An 18,557-nucleotide genomic window follows, 5' to 3' on the forward strand; every position below is an offset into this window, starting at 1 on the left:
GTATATGTATATATTTATATATATATATATATATATATATATATATATATATATATATATACGTATATATATATATTTTTTTTACAGAATGTATGTTATTGTTTCTCCTCTATGCCCCGCCTTTCTGAAATGCGTCGATCTGAAAAGCGAGGTGTGCTCTGATTGGCCAGCTATCCAGTGCGTTGTGATTGGCCGAATACCTCAAGCGTGTGATGGAAATGTTACGCCCCTCACCGTACTGTCAGGCTGTGTTCCGGAGCGACGACACAAAAACATTAAAACCCATTATAAACGAGGCATTTGTTGCATCCAGTGGGGACATATTTACGGATTATAATGACTTATACTGTCTTTTTACGCGTTGCATTGCTCTGCGTAAACCTAAAACCATGTCTGCATTTGTGATCGGAGAAATGGCAAACAACTAGCGCTACTCTACACTGCTCAAAACTCGCGTTTGAATCATCAGTGGCAAATTCTTTATATATGAAAACGTACTTACAGGCTGTGAGTCAGCATTAGCCGGCATTGTAGTCTACTCTACCAGCCACTCTCCCAGGACAGTCCTCCATAAAATGTGCTGCACACATCTGGATATTTGGGTTAATCTGTTCTGGAACAGTGTTGTAAATACAACTTAACCACTGATTTGTAGTCATGTCCTCTTTTGGAAGACCAAACAAAGTAATTTCGCTTTCACAACGGAAAACCCGGCGGCCTTGCGTGAGCGGAAGGCCGGGCTAGAGTAAGCAGAGAACGGAGCGGCCGGCGGATTCGACGAAGGTGCGGCAACCACATGTGACGACCCCAGGCTGGACTCCACTTCGTCCACGGTGAAAGCCGATCCGGCGATCCACAGCACTAAGTTGATGTATTCCTTCAGCGACCAGCACAGATCCACTCTAGGCATGACGAAGTGGATATCGTCCTCTTTTGGAAGACCAAACAAAGTAGTTTCACTTTCACTACGAAACACACAGAGTGTTCACGACATGGCGGCAGTGGCAACAATACTACAGCGAGAATAAAAGTTACGCCTTCTTTCTTTGTCGCGTTTGAATCATCAGTGGCAAATTCTTTATATATGAAAACGTACTTACAGGCTGTGAGTCAGCATTATTTGTCAGAACAGCCGGCATTGTAGTCCACTCTCCCAGGTTCAGGAAACAGTCCTCCATAAAATGCGCTGCACACATCTGAATATTTGAGCTGAACTGTTCTGCAACAGTGTTGTAAATACAACTTAACCACTGATTTGTAGTCGTGTCCTCTTTTGGAAGGCCAAACAAAATATTTTTGCTTTCGCAATGAAACACACAGCGTCTTCACAACATGGCGGCAGTGGCAGCAACAAAATTACGCCTTCATTCTTTGCGTGGATATTTGGGAGGCGTTATGTAAATCTTCCCACATCGTGACGTAGACATGTTGGGGGTGTGTTTAAACAAGGCGTTTTAGGAGGGCATGGACCAGTCTTAACTTTTATAAAGAATATCTCTTTGCGTTTGAGACTTTAGTCTTTGCAACTTTAGGGATCTATTCACGAACAGCTTGTAACACTCCAAAGAGAAAGGAAAACTTGAAATCGCATCATATGACCCCTTTAAATACATGTATCTGAAATGCTGCCCATCCCTGGTAACGATATAATTTTTTAAACCGAAAACAAAGAGCACTGGATTAGCTGGAAATTTGCCTACAATTCATTGTAGGAAACAAAACTTCCAAATGTTTTGTCAGCAATGAAGCAGCTCTTTATAGTGTGTGCCGCTTGTGAACGACTCTGTACTGTCTGCAGGTAAAGACAATTTGCATCCATTTATGCATAACAGTATAATTTTCTTTTTTTCCATTGTATCTTTTTATTTTTTTAAAAAGTCCTGCTGCTGTACTTTTTTGTTAGTGTCTGAATATTCATCTCAATCAAGGTTCAATAGTGAAGCCGATAAGCTAAGAATTCTTCAGATGCTTAATTTCTCTTGACTAATTCCTCATAAGTAGCTTATTATCTCTGTTTCCTTTTATAACTCCTCATTTACCCATACAAATAATCAGTGCAGTGGCTCTTTGTAGTACTTGCAGGGGTTATTGATTAGGCTACAAGACTGCAGACGTTCATTAACACTCATTATGCAAAGCTGTCTGTTATCAGGCAGCAGCCATCAGTAATCAGGGAGCTGCTCCATTTTGTTCCTCCTCGTCTTGGTTGATTGTCGCCTTGCAGTCGTGTAGGCAGCTGCTTTCTGAAGAATGATGTGGTTATTTTTACAAGCAACAATGACAGACAGGTCAATCTCGACAGGGACCTTAGAGAGCATCAGCATTCTCGCATTCCAACGGCTTGTAGCACAAGTGCAGCTTCATAGGGAAAGACAATACCCACATAAACCATTTTGTTTGGAACAATGCATTGAAGAACGTCAATGGTGAGCATGCCCATCGCTTTCAGGGGACTCCAGACCTTTGCAGCTGCCATTCTCGCTCTGACCCCGGTCCCTCTGTTACGGCCATCAGTGTTATTTTAGAAGGCCTGAGATATTGGTCTGTCCAAATATCTCTAATGGAAAACTCTGTTAAATTGTGCAGGTCAGCGGGACTGAGAGATACACTGCTCATCTTTCAATATATGGTTGTTGACAGATGACAGCGTCGGTATAAAAGTAATCTTCTTGTACTTTAGACTTCAAAGGCCAAGAGCCTCATGTCAAACTTGAAATAGCACCTCATTTCACAACCTTCACCACCGCTGAGCAGCACACAAAGACCAGTTTGCATTAGGGAGGCAAAAGGTTTGCAAGGGAAGATAACATGTGCTCAGGTACAGCTTGAAGAAATAAACTTGCTTATAATGTATAGTGTAAATGCTAAATTTTACAGAAATGTGTGGCTAGATATTATCGTAGAATAGCACAAATGTTGAAATTCCTTTCACATGCTCCCTCATTGTATGTAGTGAAATCGTGGACATGTTTGTGATATTGTCAAGATTTTAGATTTGAGTTGGAATCCAATATGCTGTATAGAGTTCTACATTTGAAATATAGAAAAACTTACCTTAGATATTAGAGGGTTATTCACTTCCATTCCTGGAGATGACCAGCAGAGTTCAGCTCTATCCTCAGTCAGACACACTTGCATGTACAAACCCGATTCCAAAAAAGTTGGGACACTGTACAAATTGTGAATAAAAACAGAATGCAATGATGTGGAAGTTTCAAATTTCAATATTTTATTCAGAATACAACATCGATGACATATCAAATGTTTAAACTGAGAAAATTTATAATTTTAAGGGAAAAATAAGTTGATTTTAAATTTCATGGCATCAACACATCTCAAAAAAGTTGGGACAAGGCCGTGTTTACCACTGTGTGGCATCCCCTCTTCTTTTTATAACAGTCTGCAAACGTCTGGGGACTGAGGAGACAAGTTGCTCAAGTTTAGGAAAAGGAATGTTGTCCCATTCTTGTCTAATACAGGCTTCTAGTTGCTCAACTGTCTTAGGTCTTCTTTGTCTCATCTTCCTCTTTATGATGCGCCAAATGTTTTCTATGGGTGAAAGATCTGGACTGCAGGCTGGCCATTTCAGTACCCGGATCCGTCTACGCAGCCATGATGTTGTAATTGATGCAGTATGTGTAGCTCTCATGAAATCCAAAATGAGCCAATATTTGGCATGACATTTCAAAATGTCTCACTTTCAACATTTGATATGTTATCTATATTCTATTGTGAATAAAATATAAGTTTGAGATTTGTAAATTATTCCATTCCTTTTTTACTCACAATTTGTACAGTGTCCCAACTTTTTTGGAATTGGGTTTGTATTAATCAAGTAATCCTAAATGCATTTCTTTCATGACAACTCTCGGAGGGATTGGCATGGTAATGTACATGACAATGTTAATGTATTTGGTCTTGGCGGAATAGATCTGCTATGCTGCTGCTGCGGAATAGATCTGCAACGCTGCTGCTGCGGCAGAGCAAGTACCAAGACTTGCTACTGCCAATACATCCACAACATGCTGCTGTGAGCATGTAAGAAATATTGCTGCAGCAAATATAACATGCATGAAATAATCCCCAAATAGCATATGTGAATCACCTCGTAGCAGATCTATACAGGTGGAGCTGGGGAAGGTGGAGGGTTTCTGAAGCAAGCTGCAACTGCTACAGCAAGAACTAATCATATATTTGAATGATGAGCAGCGAGCTCATTGGCTACTGATACAGGAGAGAACCAATCAGCTGTGCCATGTGATAATGATGTCATTAGGGACTGCGCCATCTAGAGTTTCATGCCAGAACTCTGTATTGATTAGCTGGATAAAATTAGGGTTGGAACTGAACTCTGCAGGTCGTGGCACTCCACTAGCTAGAGAAACTGGTTGAAAGAAATGACAAATGATAACTTAAAAGGTTATTTCAACCAAAAAAATCTATCTCTATCTCTCTATTTCTGTTCCTCCATTGAACCCAAAATGAATCCATTCACCCAAAACTTTGACGCTTCAAGTTCATGACATCGTAAAAGAAACTCAAATGTGCTGGCATGACAAACAAGAACCAATGAGGTTCGTTCTTGCGTGTCACGCAAGCGTATTTGAGTCTTCTTAACAACTAATGAAGTGAATTTCCATTTAAAGTGGTCATATAATTATTAATATAATTTAAAATTTTTCCTTTCTCTTTGGAGTGTTACAAGCTCTTGGTGCATAAAGAAGATCTGTAAAGTTGCAAAGACTAAAGTCTCCAATCCAAAGATATATTCTTTATAAAAGTTAAGAGTCAGCTACGCCTACCTAAAACGGCTCGTTCTAACACGCCCCCACATACCTACGTCACGATCTGGGAAGATTTGCATAACGCCGCCCAAATTTTCACGCAAAGAAAGAAGGCGTAACTTTTTTTTTTTTTTTTTATTCTCGCTGTAGTATTGTTGACGCTGCCGCCATGTCGTGTAGACGCTGTGTGTTTCGTTGTGAAAGCGAAACTACTTTGTTTGGCCTTCCAAAAGAGGACGATATCCGCTTCGTCATGCCTGGAGCTGAGGAAATACAACAACTTTGCGCTGTGGATCGCCGGAACAGCTTTCACTATGGACGAAGCGGAGTCCAGCCCGGGGTCGTCACATGTGGTTACTGCAAGCCTCCTTCGTCGAATCCGCCGGCCGCGCCGTTCTCAAGCCCGCTGCCTCTGCTCACTCTAGGCCGCCATGTGTGACGCTGTGTTTCATTGTGAAAGCGAAACTACTTTGTTTGGCTTTCCAAAAATGGACACGACTAGAAATCAGTGGTTAGTTGTATTTACAACACTGTTCCAGAACACTTCAACCCAAATATTCAGATGTGTGCAGCACATTTTATGGAGGACTGTTTACTGATCCTGGTAGAGTAGACCACAATGCCTGCTGTTCTGACTCCCAGATTGTAAGTACTTTTTTTTATTTTTTTTTTTTTATATTTAAAGCGAGTTTTTTGGGCAGTGTAGAGTAGGGCTTGTTGTTATTTCTCCAATCACAAATGCAGACATGGTTTTATGTTTACGTGGCGCGATGCAACGCGTAAAAAGACAGAAGTCATCATAATCCGTAATTATTTCCCCACTGGATGCAACAAATGCCTCGGTTTTCAATGGGTTTTCATGTTTTTTAAAAATGGTTTGGGTGGAGTAAGAATTTTTTTTAAATCCGTACTTATTTTGCTACTGTTAAAAAGTATGTTCTCTATAGTATTAAAGTGCATAGTATGAATGTAATCTGTATGAATGTTACACAAATCCTCTTCCGTGGCCTCCTGGGACAGGACAGTGTCCACTGGATTCACACTTCAGAATCTTGCAGTAGTAGGTCATCCAGATACTTTTTGCCTACCGTTTTACGAATATTTCAAATACCGTGTTTTTATTTATTTATTTTCGTACTATATAGTAAGAAAGGGTAACACTTTACTTGAAGGGGTGTGCATAAGACTGACATGACACCTACATAATTATGACATGACACATGTCATGAATATGAAGGAGGTTTTATGCATGGAAAGTATGCATATTTGGATGCGCGTGTGCGTGTGTGTGTGTGTGTGTGTATGTGTGTGTATATATATATATATAAATCTCCCTACTTTCACCCTGCCCTTGGGTGTCACTTTTCTGTCTGTATGATTGATTCACAATGTCTTACGAGGCATCTTCACCCCCACCTTCAGCAGTCAGGGATCAGGTGTCCAGTTATTACAAGTGTCTAATGGTGACGCAGGCTCCTTTGGGTGTCACGGGGAGAAACACACACGTGAGACTTTCCTCCAAATCTTGCACTTTTCCAAAATAGCTAGAGGGTGAGGGGGTATTTATACTGGGGTACATCAGAGGCCTGGATGTGTGAACTGGCTGACAACTGCATCTCTGTGAGAAAAGGTCTGAGACCGAGCTATGAGGTAATAGTCAAGGCTTGTAAATGATGGTGGTGCTCCGGTATCTAGTCCTCTACATGCTGAAGACTCCTTCTCAGAATCGGACTATAAATTATTTAAAGCAGACAGATGGTGTGTGCATATATTATCTGTACTTATATCAACAGTTTCGTTTAACACTTTAACACCAAATCAATTTAAGCTGTCTCTATTCACTGCCAAACATGGAAAATAACTGTGGGAAACTATCAGTGGGGAGTCAAAAAATTGTTCAAATGGGAAGAATACTTTTTTAAATTTGTTTGATTTAATGTAACAATACTTTTTGAAATCATGTCACGCAAACAAATTGCCTTCCATGTAAACGGATTTATTTGACTCGGAAAAGTGTAACAAGTTCATTTGAACTAGGATTTAGAACAAAATTGTTCAAAATAGTCATATTAAAGCTGTCACATTAACCATATTAAGGTGAATCGTAACTGGTGAAATTTAAAGTAATCCATGCAATCTGGAATTCCGCATGAAAACAAAAGATTTCCCCACACAGATTTTGCATCCATGTCAGCTGGTAATGCGACTTCATTGTGTTGACCAATAGAAAGCGCTTGGTTTGACATTGTGACTTTTGTGAGCTGTGCATTGCTGATTATAGATAATGTACGTTTTTTTTTTGCTAATTTTTTTTTTTTTACAAAAATGTAGCCAAATTTGCAATGTGTTTGCAATTTTGTATGGAGAGAAATGGCTTGAATTGAACAGATCCTAAGATCACCAGAGTAAAATGGAAATTTGCTGTATACAAATTTGTATACAAACACTTATTAGGCCTATACTCAACGTTTTTGTAATATTAGTTATAATACTAACTTTAACTTTAAATTACATAATTATATTTCTACTCCAATTCGTTTTTTTTAAATGTAAACATTTAAATGGTGGTTCTCACAAAAACTTGATAGATTTATTCAAACATAATTGTTTTTACTCTTCTTCAATATTTAATTTAATGAATGTTATATAGTGCATATTTGACAAAATGCTCCTCTCTAGAGTTAATTTTTCGAGCTGACAAATGAGTTTATGGTCAACGAATATGTGACGTTATGTGACACATTGTTTACAAGCTATTGTCGTGTTTCTGCGATTGAAACACCAATTGAGTGATTAAATGAGACAGGAAACGGATCTCGGTAAGTTGTTCTCTTTCTTTTAACATACCTTCGGATGTTCATTCATGTTTATTTCATGCTGTAACTGTTATTAAAGCGGAGGAGATGATCAGTTTGCGCTGCCGCTTCTAACCGAGGCGCTACAGCGATCTGTCACTCCACATCAAACGGCGCCAAAATGGCATTTAAGATTTGAATATTGTAATAAAATGGAAAGAATTTGAAATCTGAGACTTTGTTTCATATGAAAAGTAACAAATCATAAAGCTTATTACATGTTATTGGATAGGAGGTGCGCTACAAAGTTCCGTTTATTATCTGACCGACTAAACTAATCGATTCTTGGGATTTATGAATCGATATCGTTTTCATAAAAATGAGAATCGATTAATTTATTATAAAACTTTACCCAGCCCTAGTATGTGCACGGCACGATTTTTTTCTAAAGCCCAAAGTATACATCGGTTTTTATGTGTACACTAAGGTATGTGTACATCATCAGCATAGTATACGTGCACTGTAAGCATACAACCAGATTTTTCTATGCAAACTTTGTACGCTCACATATGCAACTTGAATTTTTTTGGAAAAACCACAAACAAAAACACTGTAACCATCTCTTGTGGGGGGGGGGGGTTAAGAGTTCCCCACAACATTAGCTTAAACAACCACAAAGATATTTAATGTTTATAACTTTTGGAGAGATCCTGCATAAGGATGAAGTTTTCTAGTGCACGTGTGTCAAGCACCTGTATTTGCGTCAAAAGAAATATACTTTGGACTTAAGAGGGGGAGGGTCTCAATGAAACCTGAATACAAGTGGTCACGTTTGAAACGGATGTTAATAGCAGGTGGAAACAGTACTGCAGGGGTGTCAAAACGCAGTCCTGGAGGGCCAGTGTTCTGCAGAATTTAGCTCCAACTTGCCTCGGCATACCTGCCTGGATGTTTCTTGTATGCCTAGTAAGACCTTGGTTAGCTGGTTCAAGCGTGTTTAATTGGGGTTGGAGTTAAACTCTACAGGACAGTGGCCCTCCAGGAGCAGGACTGGACACCCCTGCAGTACTACGTCTCGGGCTGACCACTTGTAAACGGATCACCTAAAACACACCTTAATACCAGGTGGAAACGGGACCTAAAAAATGTTGTGATCGGATCTCTAAAACCATATATGGACTATGGAGGTAGTCAAAAATGCATGTAACCACATGCTGTGTAGTGTAAATACTCATCCGACCAGAATGTGCTGCCTACGTGTCGCCCACTCACCGAAAACATGTGGCCATTCTGGGATGCATTGTTAGAAAGCCCACCAAAACAAGCAGATGAAACTTTGTTACATTGTACCAAAACACACAGATTATGAAATAAATCACAGCTGCCTCCCTCTATTCTTCTTATTTGCTTCTTTTGCTACTTGCTTATAAGCCGAGCATGAGTTTATTTAATAGTATTTGCATGCACACTCAGTGCTCCTGCAAAAGTAATGTACAGACAGTATGACGAAATAAGTGGGGAGTGTCATGACGAAATCTGAATGCAAGTATCACGGCAGATGCATTTATCAGGTGGAAACTCTAATGCTTCTAGGCTGACCACTATCTAAGTATCTTGTAAACAGGCTCTGTTTGTCTCGCTTTTCATTTACCAATAGTTAAATAAAAAGACCCCTTTAAGGAGAGCATCACATGCTAAATTACAATGCTTTGCATGCTTGGAGGCCATCTGAATTTAGGAAAAACAGCATGAAAGGGCTGGGCTCCTACAAAACAGGCCACAAAAAAGGGTGTGTGTATTCTTGTCATCTATGGACTTAAAGGTTTCAAATGCCCGCTGGCCTTTGATTTCTTCTCTAGCCTCAGCTGCTTCGGGGTCAAGGCTGCCGCTAGTGTGGAATGCGTGTCGTTCTTTGTGCAGACCATTCATCTCCATTCTCATCCTAGCATAAACAGGCATGCATTTTGTGCCAGGTGGCTAGAGAAGCACCTCCGTACCATATCTGAGTGTCATTCAATACTAAAGCCATCAAGGTCTTAGCCTCCTGATGGATCACTCTCAACCATGCATTGTGTACAGATTACCAGCAGTTAGAAAAGAAGGCATCCCACAGCTGCAGTACACCAAAATGTGCAACCTCTCAACCACCAGCTATTTCAGAGTCACTACCCATCCTGGTCAAAATTAGCCCAAGCCACCCTCTTTCGATGCCACACAATTTCCCAACTTGCCTCTCAGCCACCAGTTAATGTACTGTAACAATGAACTCCAAGATTAGTTTACAACAATGGGGCTACGTTCCTTGGGCCATGGTCCTATCATGATGCAGACATGAGAAGTAGTCTGACCATGGTACAGTAAGTGCACTAATCCCTATCCAGAAATGATCGACAGGAGCAGAGCATCCCAACTATGGAACGATAATTCTCACCGCAAGCGTGTTACACAGTGGAGGAAGGGTGCTAATGATCTGTGCAGGATCTTCTTACATAACAAATATCTTTAAAGTGTGAAGGAAAACTTTAAACCGTTTGTTACTTAGCACAGGGGTATCCTACCCTGCTCTTGGAGTGCTACTTTCCAACTTTTCCAGCAACTGCCTGAAAGTTTCTAGTCATCATGATGACCTTGATTAGACTAGTTCAGGTGTGTTTGAATAGGGTTAGAGCTAAGGTCTGCTGGATAGTGGCCCTCCAGGAGAAGAATTGGACACCCCTGTTCGGGCTCTGAAACCTTGGGTCTTGATAATAAAAAATGATCCTGGATGCCAAGACCAGAGAACCTCTCACTGTGGATTGCCCTTGCCTCACAAAGAAGCCTTCGAGATTAGAAATTAAGTGCCAAGCTCGCTTCCATTTCATAAATTGAGTCTTTCATAAATTGAACACTTTACCTTGAAGCGGTGCTGGAAATACAGTACCTTGCAGCACCAAGGGACTATAAAAGATTAAGCTGGACTCTGGATGGTATAAGACAACTACAGTACCCCTAGAGTGGAATATCAATTTCTCAATTTATGGACTTCAGGAATAACATTAAGTTGCTCAGGAAACAGTCAAGATTGAATCTGACCTGTGCAGGATGACAAGTAAGGATATGCTCAAAGTCCCAGGAAGGAAAAGGGTTCGCTACATCTACAATATGAATTAGAAACCTTATCTTTCAAATTCTCATGTAACTCTCAGAGTAAAAATAACCCTCTAGGTTGCCTAAGTGGAGCAGAGGCTATCTTATCAAGGGGTTAATTTAACACCGCTTCAATTCGACGATGGGACAACGTGCTTGGTGACAGAGTAGGAATGTGCGCCTGTTGCTCTGCCTAAAGTAAAGTCCTCAGGTGTATAAGCAGCCCCATGAGTCAGAGCTGCAGGGCAGGGTGAGAGGCTATGAAGTGCGTGGACGCGTGCACCTCCTTGTTCTCCATCCGAGAGGGAGGTTTAGGGTGAAGGGAAGGTCAAGCAGCCCCTTCTTCATGCTGTCTGCAACTGAGACACATGCCAAAATAACTTCAAAGACAGATGCCCAGCATACACTAGCTGAGGACAGGGGGTTCACATCTCATAGGCAGACAACAACACCACAGTAAGATCAACACAGGGAGCCACTCAGTGGATCTGAACTCACCCTGAAATTCACAGAGGAAGGAGCACCAGGCTCAGGCTATAAGAAGAGGGTAGGTGAAAAACATTCATGCGGGAATGTGTTCCTAAATAACTTTTTTAATGCACTTAAGCCCTGAAGATATTATATAGGAGTTACCGAGGCTCATTTAAAGTCTTAAAAGTGCTCATTTTCTAACGGTTGATTGAAATTCTTATTTTGTTTGCGTAATGAGGTCACTTATTCCTGTTAAATTTCTAAATTAATTAGTTGAGCTAACCAGAATAAGCCCCCAGTGCCTGTGCCAATGCAAGTTTTCGGTTTGTTGGCTTGAATTGTATTTTTCACATGTAGCCTTATACAGCATCTCAGTCTCACATTTGCAGGCAGATATATTACTGGTCTGTATGGTGTGGGGAAAAATCACTGGGTTGTAAGTGAAGTTCATAAATACCATCACTTACTAATAAAACTCTGACTCCATAATCTATTTTCTCTGGCACTCACTAAGCTGTCTAGCATAAGAGCAGAGTCCGTTAAAACTCAAGTACAGAGTAGTAAGATCAAGTAATAGATAGATTTGCATTACTTGTCACAACACATTCTTGCTTCATGGACTGAAACTTCCATCTGAATCATGCCATATGCAGAGCGCTAAACCCCATACGCTGGAAATGGAAAGGAAGCTCCAGCAGGCAATCTATTACATTAGTTAATCTCACTCTACTGTCTACGTACAGAAGGCATCTTCTCTCAGTTGCTATAGTAACAGTGACCACCATGGACACACAAACCAGGATTATACTGTGATATTCATCCACTTTGCTTGAAATGTGAGTTGTCTTTGATAGATGCTGTGTAACAGGGATGAGTTGTAGTTAAAGCCCATCTAACATGGTCCTTTGAAGATGCTTTTATCCTCTGCTTCATGCTAGTATATTAAAGTGGATCCAGTCTTCATATACAAACAGGACAGATATCAAAGGTGCAGCATTAACACTGGCTGAGTGTGTGAGTCCATTTTCTCGGAAGGACAAATATACATATCATTCAAGCTGCTCCGCTTTTAAGCTCTAAACGTTAAACACCCACTTAGCTTCTATTCATGCCTTCATAGCGAATGAGTCAGAGGACGGGATTCAGTACAAGTGTTTGTTGGCACAAACACAGTGAAATACAGTTTAGGGCACATTGTCATAGTTCCACAAACTGGTGTTTAGTGTAATGATGCCATCATAATGGTTTGAATTGTATGACGTATTACTTTTATTATGGCAAATTAATTCACTAGACAATGCTGATATCAGTGCTAGAATTGAGCAAGATTTGTATTCGCTCTTCTTTTTGCAAAACAAAAACCATGACTATCAAAGTTCCCATCTAACTCGTGCTGGGATTACTCTGGGAAAAACTAGGAAAAAGAACAGCTTGGATTTCTGGAGTGTTTTATGTTGGGGATGGAGGAGGAAGCAGTGGCGTTTATTTATTTTTTTGCTTGTCAATGGCAGTTTTATAGTAAGATGATAACATGACGTATGATGTGGAAAATTCAGAACAACAAAGAGAGCACAAATCAGGAGGGGCAGAAGGGCAAATGTTCTGGGAAATAATTGTCATGAAGAGTCCTGAAACCTTGAACTGTGATTCTGTTCTGAATGCTTTTACTGTGTAAATACATATTTTCGTATTTAGAAAATAACATGATGAAAGCTAAATAAATAAATACAGAAGAGAAAAAAAACTGAAAAGAAGAGAAAAAAGAATATCTACCCAAGAAAATGAAAAGGGGGGGGAAAATTGCGTTCCCCCTAGAAAAACTTTGCATTTGTTCACAAAAGCACTGAAATATAATTTTCCATCATGAATGTTTTGTGAGGAAATGCAAAGTTTCTGAGAGAAATGCATACTTTTGTAAGTCAATGCAAACTAACACAAAATATTTTGGGGGAATTTAAAAGCATTGAATTATGTGTTTTCCTGTCTCCATTTTTTTTTAACCATCACCATGTCTCTTTAGGGGCTCCATAAATTTGTTCATTTCACCTGAGCAAGCAGTTTTAATTTTAAAAAATTCTTAGTGTGAAGAAAATTTTAATAATTAGAAGAACCATTTTCCACTATAAAGGACCTTTTGTGCAATGGAAAGTTTCCATGGATGTTAAACGTTCTTCGTGGAACCATCAACCAATCAAAACTAACCTTTGTTTTTGGGAATGTATACACCTTTCCATTGTACAAAAGTTCTTTAGATTTATTAAAGGGGTCATATGACGTTGCTAAATAAACATTATTTTATGTACAGGTGTTTTCCTGTCTCCATTTTTTTTAACCATCACCATGTCTCTTTAGGGGCTCCATAAATTTGTTCATTTCACCTGAGCAAGCAGTTTTAATTTTAAAAAATTCTTAGTGTGAAGAAAATTTTAATAATTAGAAGAACCATTTTCCACTATAAAGGACCTTTTGTGCAATGGAAAGTTTCCATGGATGTTAAACGTTCTTCGTGGAACCATCAACCAATCAAAACTAACCTTTGTTTTTGGGAATGTATACACCTTTCCATTGTACAAAAGTTCTTTAGATTTATTAAAGGGGTCATATGACGTTGCTAAATAAACATTATTTTATGTACAGTATTTGGTGTAATGCAATGTGTTTATGTGGTTCAAAAAACATCATTTTCCACATACTGTACATTATTGTTGCTCCTCTATGCCCCGCCTTTCTGAAACGCGTTGATTTTTACAAAGCTCATCACTCTGAAAAGCGAGGTGTGTGATTGGCCGACCAGGTTCAAGAAACTTTCCTCCGTAAAATGCACTGCACACACTCGAATATTTGGGTTGTACTGTTCCGGAACAGTGTTGTAAATACAACTTAACCACTGATTTCTAGCCGTGAGCCAAGTAGTTTGGCTTTCGCAATGAAACACACAGCGTCTCCACAATATGGCGGCGGCAACAATACTACAGCGAGAATAAAAGTTACGCCTAATTTCTTTGCGTATACATTTGGGCGGTGTAATGCAAATCTTCCCACACAGTGATGTAGACATGTGGGGGTGTGTTTAAACAAGGTATTTTAGGAAGGTGTGGTTGAGCGTTCACTTTTATAAAGAATATCTCTTTGGGTTTGAGACTTTAATCTTTGCGACTTTACGGATCTTCTGTATGCATGAACAGCTTTTAACACTCCAAAGACAACGGAAAACATGAAATCGCATCATATAACCCCTTTAAAATATGCTTCACACTAGGAAAAATAGTGTTCTTGTTTAAACACTGGCATTCTTCTGTGGCATCACAAAACACCCCTTTTGGTACCTTTATTTTTTAGAGTGCAAGATGAACATGCTAAAACAGATACTGCGTGTGATATACAAATGAAAGTCCATTTTCACAATTGCTGTAATTTTGGGACTGCAGTAGATAATGATGTAAACTAGAGCAGAAAGCACTTGCCGTAAAGCAGCAGATTTGAATACCCTAATTACTGTACTGCCATTTTTCAGCACAAACACCATAATCAGGCCACAGCAGGACAGCCATACAAATGTGAGCTTAAAATCGAGAGGCTGAATGGCTGGAGTAATGGGCATGCCATTATCTCAATATAAACACGAGGCGAGCAACCAAAACAAATGAGCTTTGAGTGCTTTCCTATTCATCTGTTCTTCACAGACTATCAGGATAAGCCCTCAGGAGCCCCGATAAACTCGTGTATCCATTCTACTTAAGATAGTAGTAGTGATTCAGCTTTCTAAAGAGAAAACACCAGCCGAGAGACAGTTGCTACATGTCTGTCTTTACATACGCCCTCATTTATTGTAATATATTTGTATGGCAGCGAGTGAGTGTGTGCATATATACGAGCGTGTGCCGTCTCCCATCACAGTGGTGTGGACATGTAGATGCCTGTTTTCAAATGCTCCACAGGCCTGATGTTGTTGAGATAATCTGCTGAAAACTGATCCTCTCCACACTATCGCCTGCAGAGGAACGTGTGGGCTCATCAGCCCCCAACATCAGGAGCCTTGTCTGTCGCTACAGCAACAGCAAAAAGCCTTCCATTACCGCTACAGCATTCGCAAGAGTTTCTGCCAGACGGCGCTTCTAACAAGGTGTGTTTAAACAAGGTATTTTAGGAAGGTGTGGTTGAGCGTTCACTTTTATAAAGAATATCTCTTTGGGTTTGAGACTTTAATCTTTGCGACTTTACGGATCTTCTGTATGCATGAACAGCTTTTAACACTCCAAAGACAACGGAAAACATGAAATCGCATCATATAACCCCTTTAAAATATGCTTCACACTAGGAAAAATAGTGTTCTTGTTTAAACACTGGCATTCTTCTGTGGCATCACAAAACACCCCTTTTGGTACCTTTATTTTTTAGAGTGCAAGATGAACATGCTAAAACAGATACTGCGTGTGATATACAAATGAAAGTCCATTTTCACAATTGCTGTAATTTTGGGACTGCAGTAGATAATGATGTAAACTAGAGCAGAAAGCACTTGCCGTAAAGCAGCAGATTTGAATACCCTAATTACTGTACTGCCATTTTTCAGCACAAACACCATAATCAGGCCACAGCAGGACAGCCATACAAATGTGAGCTTAAAATCGAGAGGCTGAATGGCTGGAGTAATGGGCATGCCATTATCTCAATATAAACACGAGGCGAGCAACCAAAACAAATGAGCTTTGAGTGCTTTCCTATTCATCTGTTCTTCACAGACTATCAGGATAAGCCCTCAGGAGCCCCGATAAACTCGTGTATCCATTCTACTTAAGATAGTAGTAGTGATTCAGCTTTCTAAAGAGAAAACACCAGCCGAGAGACAGTTGCTACATGTCTGTCTTTACATACGCCCTCATTTATTGTAATATATTTGTATGGCAGCGAGTGAGTGTGTGCATATATACGAGCGTGTGCCGTCTCCCATCACAGTGGTGTGGACATGTAGATGCCTGTTTTCAAATGCTCCACAGGCCTGATGTTGTTGAGATAATCTGCTGAAAACTGATCCTCTCCACACTATCGCCTGCAGAGGAACGTGTGGGCTCATCAGCCCCCAACATCAGGAGCCTTGTCTGTCGCTACAGCAACAGCAAAAAGCCTTCCATTACCGCTACAGCATTCGCAAGAGTTTCTGCCAGACGGCGCTTCTAACAAGACGGCAAAATGTGTACAATGCACTCTCAATCAGATGTGTCCATCTGTGCAAAAGAATGTTTACACGGACGGTCTGAAACAACAAGACTTGTCATGCATTAGTGAAATACCAAAACGTGGCTGAGGGTTTGAGAAAAAAACAAGCAAAAAAACATGTGATGTTTATACTGTATCTTGTATTCACTCTACCTTGATAGATTGTTCTTTGAGCTGTGTGAGATGGTGGTATTAAGGGAAGCCTGTCTCTTTAAGAGCCAGTCCTTGAGCAGGTTGGCTTGTTGAGTGAGGAGGTGGAACCTTGTCTGCTTCTACAAACAAGCATTTCTATCAACAAAACGTGTCTCACCAGCGGGCTGATCTTGAGGGTGTGCATATATACGAGACTGAATAGTGAAGTCGTGCTCGATTTTCTTTTACGTTACTTCCTAATGGTGTATGTGCGATATGTGAGTCCCACTTTATTAGTTTGCAACACTCTGCTGGAGGGGCCACCAACAGCTCAGGTGTGTCACGTCTATTTGTCAGTAAGTGTGTTTATCTTTTTTCATCGTTAAGTAGAGTTAAATTGCTCTGTAGCATTTAAAATAATGCCATTTCAAAGAGCTTGGTTGTGCAGCACCTTCTGAACTCTGTAACTTTAAAAAAAAATAAAAATAAAAAAATAAAAAATAAAAAGATTATCTTGTGTTGTAATTTAAGGAGGCATTTCTGTAAAAGGCTATACCAGATTTTCAGAAATACACTCTGGTCACACTCCGGCTCTTAAACTTGTGAATTATAATCGGACTATTTACACAACAGCAGGAAAGTGTTTGTTCACACCATTTGAGATTGAAATGGTGTGGGAATACAGATGTACTGTTATTCGGAGGTAGATTCTGGGTAAAGGAACCACGTGCCAATTAAGTTTCCATGGAAGCTTCCTGGTAAATAATGGACTTTTAAGTACATATGCTCAGATTTTTGTACGTTGCTTTGAGATTTTTGTATGTAAGTGTATTTTGTGCTTCAGTGTACATCCAAGTTCTGAAGTCTGTCACTAATTCTTTATTGCTTATATCCTTTTTAGAGAAGTGTCTCGTACAGCATAAGCACAAAATCTGAAAGCGTGTACATTTACATTTTCTAAAATGTGCTTTATTAATATACAGCATCTGAGAAGTTTTCCTCAGAGTAGATATATGTTTTCCTAGGAGGAAAAGACTGGCAAAATGAATAGTTTTTACTCTAATTTCTGATTTGATGAGCCACAATATAAAATGCTGTTGAACTTACACTGTGAGTGCACATTTTAGATAAAATAAGTTACTATGTTATTATTTCCATTAAAAACACTACGGAAGAAATGCTGAAGAATCTTTATGCTGCCTCTTCCCACTCGATGACCATTTATAGTGTCAAGCTCCAGAATGATACCATAAAACATCAGATCGTGCCCTTCGCTACAGCTCTCAAGTCTCATTCTCCATGTATTCCCAATAGTATCCCATTAAGTTGAACTGCTGTGTTGTGTCCGGTTACAAAACGCACAAGAACAATTGTTTTTTTGGGATCAGTGATGTTGAATCATTGAGACTACTGTAACATGCTATACTCTGCTTTCCCTACAAAGCTTTTCCCAAATTCATTCCCATTGCAAAAGCACTCCATTAATGTATCATTTCGAATCTGGCTGGCTTTGTAGTCAAAAATGTAAGAGTTTTGTTGGAGTGGAAGTGAATAATGAATTGAACGTCAGTCAGTTCCTCACAAATCTGCCTTTTTGACTGTAATATTGCATACAGCTTTTATGATACACTGTAAAAAAAAATCCGTAAAATTTACGGTAAAAAACCGGCAGGTGTGGTTACCGGAATTTTACCGTAAAAAATACGGTAGCAGCGTTTTAGGTTTTACGGTTTTAACTTCAATTTACAGTTAAATACCGTAATTTCATTAACTGATGTAATGTTAATATACCAACCTATTGAAGTACTGAAATCTGTTTTGTACCTTTTGTAATACACTGATAATCACCAAATGCAGGAGATGATGAGAAAGTCACACAATGAACCAAAGCCTATGACAAGCAGCTTTTAAATAGTAACATATATAGAAGGTGCGCAGTGTCATTCACACAAACGCTAAACACTATCACGGTAACACACGTGAAACTGAAATAATGCAATAAACCTTCATTTAACAACATTAGGTGTAACAC

General features: G+C 39.6%; 1 protein-coding gene across 2 annotated transcripts in view; it reads left to right on the top strand.

Annotated features, from left to right (window-relative positions):
• Nucleotides 1–18,557, top strand: part of dlk2 (delta-like 2 homolog (Drosophila)) — a 42,223-nt gene that overhangs the window by 4,112 nt on the left and 19,554 nt on the right. The window contains exon 1 of one of the 2 annotated variants that reach the window (XM_016243731.1): nucleotides 16,717–16,881. The exons of the other annotated variant lie outside the window; for it this stretch is intronic. Coding sequence (XP_016099217.1) covers nucleotides 16,786–16,881 — 96 coding nt within the window. The 5' untranslated portion in view covers nucleotides 16,717–16,785. Of the gene's footprint in view, nucleotides 1–16,716; nucleotides 16,882–18,557 lie in introns of those variants that run through there. 2 annotated transcript variants of the gene reach the window in all.

The sequence above is a fragment of the Sinocyclocheilus grahami genome, unplaced genomic scaffold (assembly GCF_001515645.1).
Source record: "Sinocyclocheilus grahami isolate Dianchi unplaced genomic scaffold, SAMN03320097.WGS_v1.1 scaffold698.1, whole genome shotgun sequence".
In the NCBI taxonomy this organism is placed as follows: Eukaryota; Metazoa; Chordata; class Actinopteri; order Cypriniformes; family Cyprinidae; genus Sinocyclocheilus; species Sinocyclocheilus grahami.